This window comes from Globicephala melas, chromosome 13 (genome assembly GCF_963455315.2).
Source record: "Globicephala melas chromosome 13, mGloMel1.2, whole genome shotgun sequence".
NCBI lineage: Eukaryota > Metazoa > Chordata > Mammalia > Artiodactyla > Delphinidae > Globicephala > Globicephala melas.
The window spans coordinates 63717693-63731398 of NC_083326.1; the positions used below are offsets into that span (position 1 = coordinate 63717693).

Genomic DNA, 13706 nt, shown 5'->3' on the forward strand with positions numbered 1-13706 from the left:
TTCCTGTTGACAGCATGTAGCATGCTTTTCCAGTCTGAAAATCTCTTCCTTGTAGTTGTTAGACCATTTACATTTAATGTAATTATTAATATGGTTGTTAAATCTACCATCTTGATATTTGTTTTCTGTCTGTCTCATCTGGTTTTTGTTCTCTTTTTCTTTTCTTACTTTCCTTTGGATTAATTCAGCATTTTTTGGTATTCCATTTTATCTCCACTTTTTTTGTTTGTTTGTTTTGTTTTTGTTTTTTGCGGTATGCGGGCCTCTCACTATTGTGACCTCTCCTGTTGCGGAGTGCAGGCTCAGCGGCCATGGCTCACGGGCCCAGCTGCTCCGCAGCATGTGGGATCTTCCCGGACCGGGGCACAGACCCATGTCCCCTGCATCGGCAGGCGGACTCTCATCCACTGCGCCACCAGGGAAGCCCTATCTCCACTTTTGGATTATTAGCTATAGATCTCCCTTTTTAAGTGGTTGTTCTAGGATTGAAATATGCATCTCTTTAATTTATCATAGTCTACCTTCAAATAACATTATACCACTTCACTTATAGTGTAATAACCTTATAATTGTAATTCGATCTGACCCCATTTTTTTGCGATTGCTGTCATAGATTTTTACTTCTATGTTATAAACTCCACAATACATTATTATAATTTATTTAAATAATCATAAAATATGAAAAATATGCATATTCATATATACAGTATTTTCAGTTCTCTTCATTTCTTTATGTAGATTGATGTTTACACTTTATTTTTTTTTTTTGGTGGGGGGGACACCATGAGGCATGTGGGATCTTATTTACCCGGCCAGGGATTGAAGCCACACCCCCTGCAGTGGAAGTGTGAAGTCTTAACTACTGGACCACCTGGGAAGTCCCCCTTACTTTATTAGTTTTAACATTTCTTATAGTACAGGTCTGCAAGTGTGATTAATTCTCTCAGCTTTGTCCTATTTGAAAAAGTTTTTTTTCCAGCTTCATTTCTGCTGACTATAGAATTCTAGGGTGGCAGCTGTTTTTATTTTAGTACTGGTCTATATATCTGTCCTTACCCTAGCACACTGTCTTGATTACTGTCACTTTGTAGTAAGTTTTGAAATTGGGACGAGTGAGTCCCCAAACTTTGCTCTTCCTTTTCAAGATAACCTTGTCTGTTGTGGATCTCTTGAATTTCCCTGTGAATTTTAGGATCAGCTTATCAATTTCTGCAAAGAAGTCACCTGGGGTTATAATAGGGATTGTGTTGAATCTGTAGGTCAATTCGGAGTATAATTGCCATCTTAATATTAATTCTTATCATCCACGATCATGGGATATCTTTCCATTTATTTAGGTCTTTACTTTCAGTGAGGTTTTGTAGTTTCTAGAATGTAAGTTTTGCACTTCCTTTGTTAAATTTATGCCTAAGTATTTTGTTCTTTTGATGTATTGTAAATGGAATTAATTCACGACATAAAAGTCACCATGGAATAATTTCTTAATATCATCTTCAGTCTGTTCATTGGTACTGTATAGAAATGCTGTTGATTTTTCCCGCATTTCCTTTATTGTGGTAAAATACACATAATTTAAAATTTGCCATCTTAATCACTTTTAAGTGTACAGATCAGTGATATTAAATACATTCATAGGGACTTCCCTGGTGGCGCAGTGGTTAAGAATCCACCTGCCAGTGCAGGGGACACGGGTTCGATCCCTGCTCTGGGAAGATCCCACATGCCATGGAGCAACTAAGCCCCTGTGCCACAACTACTGAGCCTGTGTGCCACAACTACTGAAGCTCGCATGCCTAGAGCCCATGCTCACAATAAGAGAAGCCACTGCAATGAGAAGCCCGCGCATCACAATGAAGAGTAGCCCCTGCTCACCGCAACTAGAGAAAGCCCACGCACAGCAACAAAGACTCAACGCAGCCATAAATAAATAAATTTATTTTAAAATAAATAAATACATTCATAGTGTTTTACTGCAATCACCATCCATCTCTAGAACTCTTTTCATCTTGTAAAACTGAAAGTCTGATTATAGTTGATTTTTCTATATTGATCTTGTATCCTGCAACTTTGCTGAACTTATTTATTAGGTCTAATTTTTTTTATTGGATTCTTTAGATCAGCGGTCCCCAACTTTTTGGCATCAGGAGCCAGTTTCTTGGAAGACAACTTTTCCACAGACTGGTGTGGGGGAAGGGTATGGTTTCCGGATGATTCAAGTGTATTGTTTATTGTGCATTTTATTTCTATTATTATTACATTGTAATATATAGTGAAATAATTATACAACTCACCATAATGCAGAATCAGTGGGAGCCCTGAGCTTGTTTTCACTTGCCATTCACTGATAGGGTCTTGATATGAATCTGCGAGCAATTGATTTATTATGGTCTCTGTGCAGTCAAACCTCTCTGCTAATGATAATCTGTATTTGCAGCCGCTCCCCAGCACTAGCATCTCCGCCTCAGCTCCACCTCAGATCATCAGGCATTAGATTCTCATAAGGAGCATGCAAGCTAGATCCCTCGCATGTGCAGATCACAGTGGGGTTTGCGCTCCTATGAGAATCTAATGCCGCCACTGATCTGATAGGAGGCGGTGCTCAGGTGGTAATGCAAGTGATGGGGAGCGGCTGTGAATACAGATGAAGCTTCGCTTGCTCCCCTGCCACTCACCTGCTGCTGTGCCACCCGGTTCTGAACTGGCCATGGACTGGTACTGGTCCATGGCCTAGGGATGGGTTACCTCTCCTTTAGCTCATGTCATCTGCAAATAGAGATAGTTTTTCTTTTTTCTTTCCAATCTGGATGGCTTTTATTTCATTCTCTTGTCTAATTGCCCTGACCAGACCCTCCAGCACAACACTGGGTAGAAGTGTTGAGAGTGAACATCCTTATCTTGTTCCTGATCTTGGGGGGGTATGCTTTCCATCTTTTACTATGTAACATGTTGGCTGTGGGTTTTTCATAGATAATCTTTATCAGGTTGAGGAAGTTCCTAGTTGAGTGTTTGCTTTTTTCTTTTTTTGGCCTGGGAGCATACAGGATCTTAGTTCCCCAACCGAGGATCGAACCCGTGCCCCCTGCCATGGAAGTGTGGAGTCTTAACCACTGGACCACCAGGGAAGTCCCTGTTGAGTGTTTTTATCATGAAGGGTGTTGAATTTTTTCACATGCTTTTTCTCCATCTATTGCAGAGCTGGTTTTTAAACTTTGTTAGGGCAGGTCTGAAATAGCTTTTGCGACAGGGGTAGTTTAGCCCCACTGCTGAGGTGTGGCCCTTCGAGTTCTCCACTGAATGCTTTGCGGGTTTTTCGCTCTGGCTGGGAGTAACTGAGACTCCTCTCAGCTCTGTGGGAACCCAGGAACCATTCATCTCACAGTTCCTTGGTTGTTTTTTGCCCGACATTGTGGAGTATTACCCTATCCTGGTCTGTCTTGGTATATTCATCAAAGACTCAGGGGAACTCTTGCAGATTTGTGGAGCTTTTTTTCTGTTGAGCTCTCTCTTCTCCAGAATTCCCAGCTGCTTTTAGACTTCCAGTACTCCCATTTCTGTCTCCTCAGCTTAGTGAGACCAGCATGATCTGCTTGGGATGCCCTTCCCTGTTTTGTGGTCCAGGATACATCTTCTGGCAGAAAATCAGGGCAGCTGTAGGGCTCACCTTGTTTCCTCTCCCCTAAGCTTTTCAGTCCTGTGCTGCTTTTCCAGTGTACGAAACCAGTGGTTTCATGTATTTGTCCATTTTTCTGTTGTTTTTTGGCAGGAAGGTAAATCCAGATCCTGCTGTTCTCTCATGGCTGCAGGTGGAAGTTCTTGGCTCACCGGATTTTATTGCTAGAGCAGACATTGCAAAAATCTATCTGTTCATCCTTTTATACCTGGGAAAGCTGAGGCTTGAGGGTCATGATTTGTCAGTTTGCCAAAATTGGCATAGTTTTAAGACATAAGCATCATGTCACAATCACCTTTGTCTATCATGCTCGCTCTGAGTCACTTAGAAAATGTTGACTTATGTTCACTGTTCTCTAAGGGGGCAGGGCGTAGGAGAATGAGAATTAAAAAACAGATTTAACAACAACAAAATACCACTAATACTTAAAGCATAATCTTCAGTTCTCAGGGACTTTTGTTTCTCCAGGAAGAGTATTCCCTGAGGTTTCAGATAACAAAAGTTGCATACTTAAAAGTTTAATTGGCCAGCTTGTAACGCTATTATTGTAGCTTTATTTTGACCTACATACCTGACCTACACCCACTCTCATGTTGAGTTCTCATCTGTGGTATTCTGCCCACTCATCCAGACTTGTGAGGGCATCTTATTTTCTCTAACTTCGTTCGGCATTTCCTTACTTTGGCAGTAGATTCACCTCAAGGCATCTCTCTTAACAAGCCTTGGGTTAAAGTACTGTCAGGTCTTCTCAAAGTCTAAGGAAGTTACCTCTGTTGCCTCCTGTGGTCTGTTCCTTACTGGCCTCCTCAGAGTGGCGTGCAGAGCCAACCCCTCTGGATCCTTTTCATAAATGGGAGCAACCCCAGCCATCTCTTTCAGATTTTGAGCTTAGTGACCTTTTATAATGACAGGCTCTTCCCCCCCCCACCCCAAAGAAACCAAATTACTTGTTAATTTGTTGTAAACTTCTGAAGAAAATTATTCAATGTTATTTTTTCATTTTTTCTTCATTATAGCGTTGAAGCTTTATTCTGCATTAGAACTTTGACCTCTCTGTGCCTCACTTTTGTAAGCCGTAGAATGGGGATAGTTAATGGGGCTGTGGTGGGCACATGACCGGGGGACACAGTCCCGTCTGCAGGGGACGGAAGGTAAGTACACAGGGGCTCCAAGGTAAGACATGAGAAGGGCAGGCTTCCCAGCCCAGGGTTCTTGGTGGGCTCCTGAGAGGTGTGAGGGGATAGACCTGATGTCCAGAGCAGCTTGACAAGCAGGAGGGGGGGTGCTGCGTCTTAGAACGATGGGAGGATTTTGTGGGGAGACGAGGCAGGTTGAGAAATGTTGCAGACAGTGGAGACCCTGGAAGCGGCCTGGCAGAGGTCCAGGCTGGGTGTCGGTATGTGGGAGGACCTCCCTTGCCAGGCTGCACATGTGCATGGAGTTTGTATCGGAGTTGGGGGCCAGTGGGGGTGCATGAGCGGGGGGACAGAAGTCAGAGGGTCTAGGGAAGTGCCTGCTGCCTGAGATCATACTTAACCCGTCAGGGCCAAGTTGCCCAACCTGTGAAGCAGGATGGCACACGATCTCCTGAAAGTGGACGCTTGGCAGCCGAGGCCGCGCCCTCCCCCGGCCTCTGCCTGGGACCCTGCCTGTGATTGGGGGTCGTCAGTGGGCCTCGGGCCTGGGGCCGAGTGTCCTCTCGGTGTGGGGGTTGGGCCTGTGTGTGCTGCGTGTTTCCTTAGAGAAATTTTACCAAGGAAAGCTCAATGTCACAATCCAGTATTTCCGTGATTTTTTTGCTAATGAAGTAATTTAATCAATTTGGTTTTCGTTTACACAGAGCTGTGGAGCATTTTCAAGGCTGCTTTGTGAGATTGAGCTTGACGTGCCTGGGCCTCCTGTCCCAGGTGGCACCGGCCTGGGTCCCCACCCAGCCATCCCTCTCTCTGCAGCCACGTGCCTGCGTCAGGGCCAGATAGCTGCATCGCCTGCTTTTTAAAAACCTTCCTACGTAGATTGAGACTCTTGGGGAAATTATAGTTAAGTAGCAGTTGTTTTGCTGATGTTAAGATGTTAGAATTAAAGAAGTTGTAGTAGGACTGTTGTATGTAGAAAACATCTTCTTCGTTTAGTTGACCTAGATTTTCTTCCGGTTTTATGTTACTTCTTTGTTCTTGGATTACCCAGATTCTATCCATTGAAATATTATACACTCTTCTCTTATTTTCTGAGCTCTAAGAGTATAAGTATTATTGTCCTTTTAGAAATAAGATTTGCATTAGTGGCAAAATTGTTCCTACTATTTAAAATTTTTTTTTCTGATTCTGCAGTTAACAGTATTCCTTACAGAAAATACAGAAAAGAGTAAAGAAGGAAATAAATATTGCCTGTAACCTGATTAATTTTTATATCTTTCTTGATAGGCAGTCCAGGTTTTGAGTTTTGTTTACAATTCTGTGACCAACTGTATAAGTTTCCTATTGCTGTTGTAACAAATGCCACAACCTTAGTGGCTTAGAACAGTGCAAATTTATTGTTTTCTAGTTGTTTAGAAGTCTCACTGGGCTAAAATCAAATAAGAGGACTTGTCAGCACCATTTGTCACACTTAGTTCATGCTAACTACCTGGTAACTGGAGTGATGGACTGTGTTAGTTGATTGGCTTTATCCTCCCACCTTTATGACAGGAGGTGGTTTTGCAACTTGGAGTCTGAAGCCCATGGAAGTTAGGCTCCTGTCCTCCCCAGAGATGGGGAGATGGGCGTTGTCTCCCTCGATGTGTACATTCCAAAGAGATGGCTCCCCAGGTCCTCGAGAAAGACATTCCTAAGTCATAAAGCTCGCAAAGTGCCAATCTAGTCTTCAAAAGAATTTATGCACCGTTCCAAGAAATGAGGAAATCCTTCCTTTGGCAAGTTTTCTAGTGTGAGTTCTCAAAGAAAGAGAAGGAGAGGGACAACTCTTCCCTTACTTTCAACCGGGAGAATTAACGCCTCTTACATGACCTCATCTCTGGTCCTCACCCGGGTTGTCTTTCCCCCTCTGGAACGAGGGCAGGGCCTGGTCCAAGGTTCACGGGCGGCACCTCCCGCAAGTAGTGCCCAGTGAACAGTGAGTGAATGAGTTATAAGCGTCCTACTTCCATCGACCCTCATAGGAGCCATTTGAAGGCCGTTACTGTTGCACAGTGGTGTGAACTATGCCCACCACTTGCCGTGGAGCGAGTCCTGAGCCCAGGTGAGGGCTCTGCCTCCGTACCTGGCCCCACGGAGACGCTGTATAGACGGGAAGCTGAGGCTCGATGTGCCGCCTGGTGACTCTGGGTCTAACTCCAAAGTCCAAATGTATTTCACTTCCACAGAAAAATACAGCATGATCCTTACCCTGCCTCCCCAAAAGCCTCCAGGGACAGAGGACAGGACTGAGAGCACGAGCATATAAAATCTTAGACTTGTCTGTGTTGCCATGTGGGACTGTTGAAGGGTCATCTTTTCTGTACAGTTACAGCTTTTCCATATTTAGTAATGAGGTTGGGCCAGTCCTGTCACGTTTCTGAGTCTCACTTTGTCCTCCAGCCTTGGGGTCCCCTCCCCAGGTCTGTGTTGCCCGGGGTGGGGCCTGTGGGAGTGCTTCCACAGGCCTCGGGTCAGTGGCGGCTCAAGGGTCAGCTCTGGATCTCAATGGCTCCTTCTCATATAATCCACCTTGTGGTGGATTTCTTATTTGCAGGCGTGTTTCTTTAGAGACTTGACTGTCTTGTTATGTGAGTGTGAGTCTCTGCAACGATCGCTTTACCGTGCTTGGTCTGCAGCTCCTTCGTGTTTTATTTCCCCTGATCATGAAGCATGTTCTCCCAGTGACGAGGGGGAAGTTCGACTTCCATTCCTCGCTTGCCCGTTGCTGTGTGCTCTTTTGCCTAAGCATTTAATCACACAAGCATGGATTCCCCCTCATGTGTATATATTTTTATTTTAACCTACTGGATGTTTTTTCTGATTACACAATAAATATTTTCCTTTAGAACATATTTTGGCAAATACAAAAAAGCATGAAGAAGAAATGTCTCACCTCTGGTCATCCTATCTGTCAAAACTGTTAACACTTTGAATATATATATGTAGATATACACACACACATATATATACACACACACATATATATACACACACACATATATACACATATACAAATATGTATATCTTGGGCCACGCTTCATGGCTTGCAGGATCTTAGTTCCCCGACCAGGGATTGAACCCGGGCCACGACAGTGAAAGTGCTGAGTCCTAACCACTGGACCGCCAGGGAACTCCCTGATGTATTTTCTTCCAGCATTTTTTCTGTATGTAATTCAGACCATTCCTTTCGTGAGCTTATAGAACATTTAGAACATTGTTCTGTGTCACTGCTTAGTCATAGAAAAATGCCATTTTTAACGTCTAACATTAGGTTAAACTTTACAAAAGCATTGTTTTTGTAGGTCAGAAATGGTTGAATATCAGCAGTTAGTGTTTAACCTAATATTTGATCAAGTGGTTCATCATGATTATTTTCCTAATGTTAAATATTTAGATTGTTTCAGAGTTTCAATTAGTATACACAACACTGGGGTGAAAGTATTTTACATAATCTTTGCCAGTTTCAGTTTCTGCTCTTGTATTTGCCCTTTTAAAATCTGAAGGGAACAACAGCAAATTACTTTCTATAAAAAATTACAGTGGTAATTGCCTGATGCATTTTCAGGGCAAATGGCAATCACTGACTTCCATTTCCTTTGCTATTAGAACATCCCACCAGACCACGTAAATGTCAGTGAGAGACTTCTCATTGGGTCCGTGGGACAGCAAGGTTAGGGCCTCCTGGTGGATCTTAAAGCTCTGTTCAGAGCTTGCTCTGGCAGAGATTTTCAAGATTGGCATCACCTGATTTCCTTTTCATAATAAATCCTGATTTTTAGTTCTTTTATGACAGACACTTACTGTTGGTTTGTTCTGATGATAATCCTAGTGTTTCTATTTATTCAGGAAATTGCTGACTGCCTGCCTGCTGCCCTCTGCCTGCCACCATGCCATGTCCAGTAACAATATATATATTGTTTATTGAGCACGTACTGTGTGCCCCGCACAGTTCTGAGTGCTTTACACACATTTAATGTTTAAAGAGCCCTAAAGGGAGGCCTTGTGACTATAGGTAGCTTACCTGTAGGTTTTCATAACCTGCTCACGGGCACCACTGGGAGGTGGGGACCCTGGACTGCCCTGACACTGAAGGGCAGGCGTTAGCCATGGTGCTTTACCACCTCCGTGGACACAGCCTTTCAGCTCTTGATCCGGGTTCCTTGGAGGGGTGTGTATACCATCATTTCAAAGGCTGGAGGTGTCCTTTTTAATGACCTTTTGATTGGGAAAAAATGACTTATTTGTTGTATATATTCACTGGGCTTTTTGGTACTGGTTTATCTGAGTGTGGGTTTATATATTTTTAAGCTATGGGCTTTTTTTGTTTGGTCTCATTTTCTAGGTCCAGAAGCTGCTATGTATGTGCCCAGTCGATTTCCATGGCATCTTCCAGTTGGATGAAAGGCGGAGAGACGCGGTGATTGCATTGGGCATTTTTCTCATTGAATCTGATCTACAGGTAGGACTTGGCTAAATTAAAAGTGTTTCTGCATGCAAAAGAGGGTGCAATTAGGGTTTAAGTTTGTGCCTACTTTATACTCCTAAATCAGGCCTAGAGGAGCGCTCGCGAACCTACCTTGTGTAAGTGGTCAGCTGAGGGCGAGTGATGGGGAGGGGGCAGAACTGGTGGGAATGAGACCTCTATGGACACGTCCTCAGGAAGGTGCGGTTTTTGTTTTCGACAGAATGTTAGAGTGCTTTGTGAAGTAATCATGTACCCTCCAGAGTAGACTTGATTTTAAACCTCAGGCAAAACGCTCGGGAGCCAGACTCAGAGTAACCACTTCTTTTCCTTCCAAAAAGACAGTGTTCTTTTAGATAATTGTGACATAACAGTCTTTTTCAAAACTATGATAGATATAAATTGTTTTAGAGTACATGTTAATGTGCCTTTTAAAGGTGATTTACAAACCATTGTTGTCACTACAACAGAAAATGGCCATTTTTTAGTATTTACCAAGGCTAATTGAAGCAAATGCTCAGTCACTGGATACAGAATCTTTTATCTGTTTATTTTTATCATTGCCAAAAATCATTTTTTAAAATTCCAAGTTTAATCATCCTATGTTAAAAAAATAAAGATGTCAGCTATTTGAATTTTTATTCATCTAAAAAAGTTAGCTTGCATGTCCTGGGAATTTTACTTCAATAAGAATTAATATTTTTGACAGAGTATTTATACATTTGAAAAAAAATAAGCATTTTAATTTTAGAGAAGTATTTCAAAAATTAAATAGGTTACCTGATGAAGGCCACACGAAAAACCAAGATTAGATGCATAAGCTGCATTTTAATTCTTCTTCCTATTTATTTACAAATGTGAAAATAAAGACAATCATTTTCTATTTACCAGGTCCTATTTAAATTTAAATATAAAAATAAAGGGAGGAAAATAAATTTTCAAAAAAAGAAACCTGTATAAGAAACTACTGCTATTCGAATGAGTATTACTTGAAACTATCTTTGGCAAACACATCACTTGCTGGATTTACCTGTGAGCCCCTAATACCTGTATTGGGTTTTTTCAGATGGCAGGGAAGAGACGAGTACAAGTTACTTTTGGTGTGGTTTGGGTTCCGGGTCAGTGGTTGGCAGGGGTGACAGCAGCTGTCCCATGGGGCTCACAGTTGGCCTGAGCTTCCCAGGAAGCTGGAGGCCTCACGGACACCAAGGGAGGAGCCCGGTGTCTGCTGGCCCCTGCGCCTAGGGACCAGCTTTCTCGTGATCCACCTGGAGTTTGTGTTCCTTTCCTCCATCCCTGGTGGGCGCTGGCACTGGCCTCCTTTGTGCCCAGTTAGTGGGCTGCCCTGGCGGCAACCGTGGCCAGAGTAGCGGTGGTGGTGACACCATTGCAGGGTGTGTGGGGAAGAGCCTGGGCCGCTTCCTCTCTGCAGGGCCTTGGTGTGCGGCCCCTTTGGGGTCTTGTGTGTGTTAGTACACCAGTTCCCTGGGCAATTGTTGTACAGGAAAAATGGTTTTGTTTTCACTAAAGAAAGTTCTCTATTTATTTTGGTTACCTATTGTGGCATAAAAGTTACCCTAAAGTTGGTGGCTTAATTACCCCAAAGTTAGTTGGTTTTGTTTGGCAGAGGTTTTTGCTCATGAATCTGCAATTTAGCCAGAGCTCAGAAGAGCCCAGTCTCTGCTCCATTTGGTGTCATCTGGGGTGGCTCAAAGGCTGGCCCTGGAGTCACCTGAAGGCCCCTCCCCCACATGTGTGGGGTTGATCCTGGCCACTGGCTGGACCTTCTCTGGGGCTCTTGGCCAGGGTCCCTCCATGTGCATGGCCTCCCTGTGTGGCCTGGGCTGTCATTTGTCACAGCATAGTGTCTGGGTTGCAAGAGTGCGTGTCCTGAGAAAGAGCCGGGGGAAGTGGCTCTGCCATCTCTGAGCTAGCCTGGGAAGTCAGGCTCGTTCATTCTACTTTCTACATGCAGCTATCCCTCGGCGTCTTCGGGGGATTGGCTCCGGGACCCCTTGCAGGTACCACAGTCCAAGGATGCTCCAGTCTTCCATATAAAATGGTGTAGTACTGTCGGCTCTTTGTATCCACGGACGTGGAACCCTTGGATACGGAGGTCTGACTGTACACTAGAAGCAAGTCACCAAGGCAGCTCTGTTTTCAGGGGACGCAAATTTGACTCTGCCTTTTGGTGAAAGGAGTGTGGCAGAATTTGCAACCATGTATTCAAAGCCACATGTTTTTTCAGCGTTTCAGAACATCAGATAGTGTCCCCTTCTCTGGAGCACACTTGTCCTTCACGGGGGCAGCCGCATGTAGGGAGACAGCCAGGAGAGCTAGTGGTGGAAGGTTATGAACTCTATGCTGATTGGCTAGTTTGGAAACTAGATGAAAGTAATTTTTCCATTGGCTAACGTTGGCTATAAAGTCTAATGCTCAAAAAAAAAAAAAAAAAAGTCTAATGCTCAATTTGAGAGGAGCAAAAGGAAACATGAAGCCGAAAATTTATGAAAGGAAGGGAAGAGCACAAGGGCCGTGAACAACAGAAAGAAGCATCACCAAGTTTGTAAGCTGCTCTCCAGTCTGGAGGATGTGGTCCTGAGGTTTGGGTTTGGGGACTTTAAACACCTGGCAGGAGGCAGTTCTGAGTGTGTGCACACGTGTCTTCTTCTGGAGGGCAGAGCCAGGCTGGACCCTGAGCAGCAGAGGGCATGTGTCGGCCTTCCTGTTGGCCATAGGGACGCTGCCCGCCATGTGCAGCAGGAAGGGTGCGACGCTGTGCAAACGCCCTTCTCTGAGATGATCAGGATGTGGATGTGCTTTGTTTTGGGCTCAGTCTGTGCTAAAAAGCTACCAATCGTGTACTTAATTAAATGTATTTTTTTTTTTTTTTTTTTTTTTTAGCACAAAGATTCTGTGGTTCCTTACCTTCTTCGACTTCTTAAAGGTCTTCCGAAAGTGTATTGGGTAGAAGAAAGCACAGCTCGGAAAGGCAGAGGTAGTTTTGCTTAAAGTTTTCCTGAATGCGAGGAAGCATCTGTGTGTTTCCCGTCTGCGAGGATTGAATGTTTAATCACACTAACGCGGCAGTTAGGATGCTTCTAGCTGGTTCCACTCCTGTGCCTGCAGCACTAGCGCTTTCTCACATTGCCCAGAGCCCTGGGCGGGATGAGCGGAGCTGAGCAGGACCACGGGGACCCTCAGGAACCTTTGCTTATGTCCCATTGGCTGCCCTGGGTCCCCTGCTGTCCCTGAGCTGGTCTGTTGCCTCAGATGGAGAGGCTCACCCTGCAGTGAGGTCAGTTCTCCAGATGGCCTGGTGGCTGCACAGAAAGGAGGGCTGAGATGGGAGTTTGGGACTCAACCGCTATGTCCACTGTCAGTAGTTTTATCGCTTTGTCAATGTTGCTAAGTTTCCACTGAACTTTGCATCTTTGCAAATGGAATAAATTCATGTGTATTTCTTTTTAACTTGTATTTGATACTGATCTCTCTTTAAGGTCAAAGAGAAAGTTAGATAATCTTTTCTCTCTTCCCCTCCACTGCCCTCCCCTCCCTTCCTCCCTCCTTGCCTTCTTCCTCCTGTCCCTCCCGAAGTATTTACATAGGTCCCCTACATGCCAGGCATTGTGCTAAACGCTTATAACACTCATGATCTTGTAAACAGATTTCCCAAGACTCCAAAATCAGCTTGGAAGATCTCCAACATTTCAGAGTTCATGACCCATGAGACTGAAGTTTCCTTGTAATCTCTCTCTCTGAGTCCAAGGCCCCCACCTTCAGATCTAGCAGGGGGTTGGTGCCTGCAAAGAAGGCCCTTGTCCTTTCTGTTGGTGGCATGGCCTGAATTTGTCAGGTGGGCTCAGTCTGCTGGAGACTGTGCTGTCCTCATGAACATCCGCTTGTGCCTGCCCGTGTTCCTCTTGCCCTTTGGGTTTTCAGCATTTCTGGTGACTTACTGTACCTAAAGCTGACAGACCCCAAATTATTCAGGTGTCCTAGAATTTGAAAGACTACAGATTAAATAGAGCATTGCTGAAAAGTGAAACATCTGTGTCTACCATTGTTATCTAATTTGGGGAGAAGTAGAATACTAGAAAGTGTTGATCCTATTTTATTTCAAAACAAATATCACTTCTGTATACTTGGACTCATTCGAATGAGTTTTTTAGCATTATTTAAACATTGTTAGGGACTTTCCTGGTGGCGCAGTGGTTAAATATCTACCTGCTAATGCAGGGGACACAGGTTCAAGCCCTGGTCCGGGAAGGTCCCACATGTTGCGGAGCAGCTGGGCCCGTGCACGACAACTACTGAGCCTGTGCTCTAGAGCCCGCGAGCCAGAACTACTGAAGCCTGCATGCCTAGAGCCCGTGCTCCGCAACAAGAGAAGCCACCA

The 13706-nt window shown here is 44.3% G+C and overlaps 1 protein-coding gene across 5 annotated transcripts in view; it reads left to right on the forward strand.

Moving 5' to 3' along the window:
* Nucleotides 1-13706, forward strand: part of PI4KA (phosphatidylinositol 4-kinase alpha) — a 94989-nt gene that overhangs the window by 13119 nt on the left and 68164 nt on the right. For 4 of the 5 annotated variants that reach the window (XR_009566541.1, XM_060311176.1, XM_030836312.2 and 1 more), the window contains exons 2-3: nt 9188-9304; nt 12212-12305. Coding sequence is in view for 3 of the 5 variants with exons in the window: in XM_030836312.2 (XP_030692172.1) it covers nt 9188-9304; nt 12212-12305 (211 nt within the window). In the remaining 2 variants the exon portion in view is untranslated. Of the gene's footprint in view, nt 1-9187; nt 9305-12211; nt 12306-13706 lie in introns of those variants that run through there. The other variant, XM_060311177.2, reaches the window with a different exon arrangement.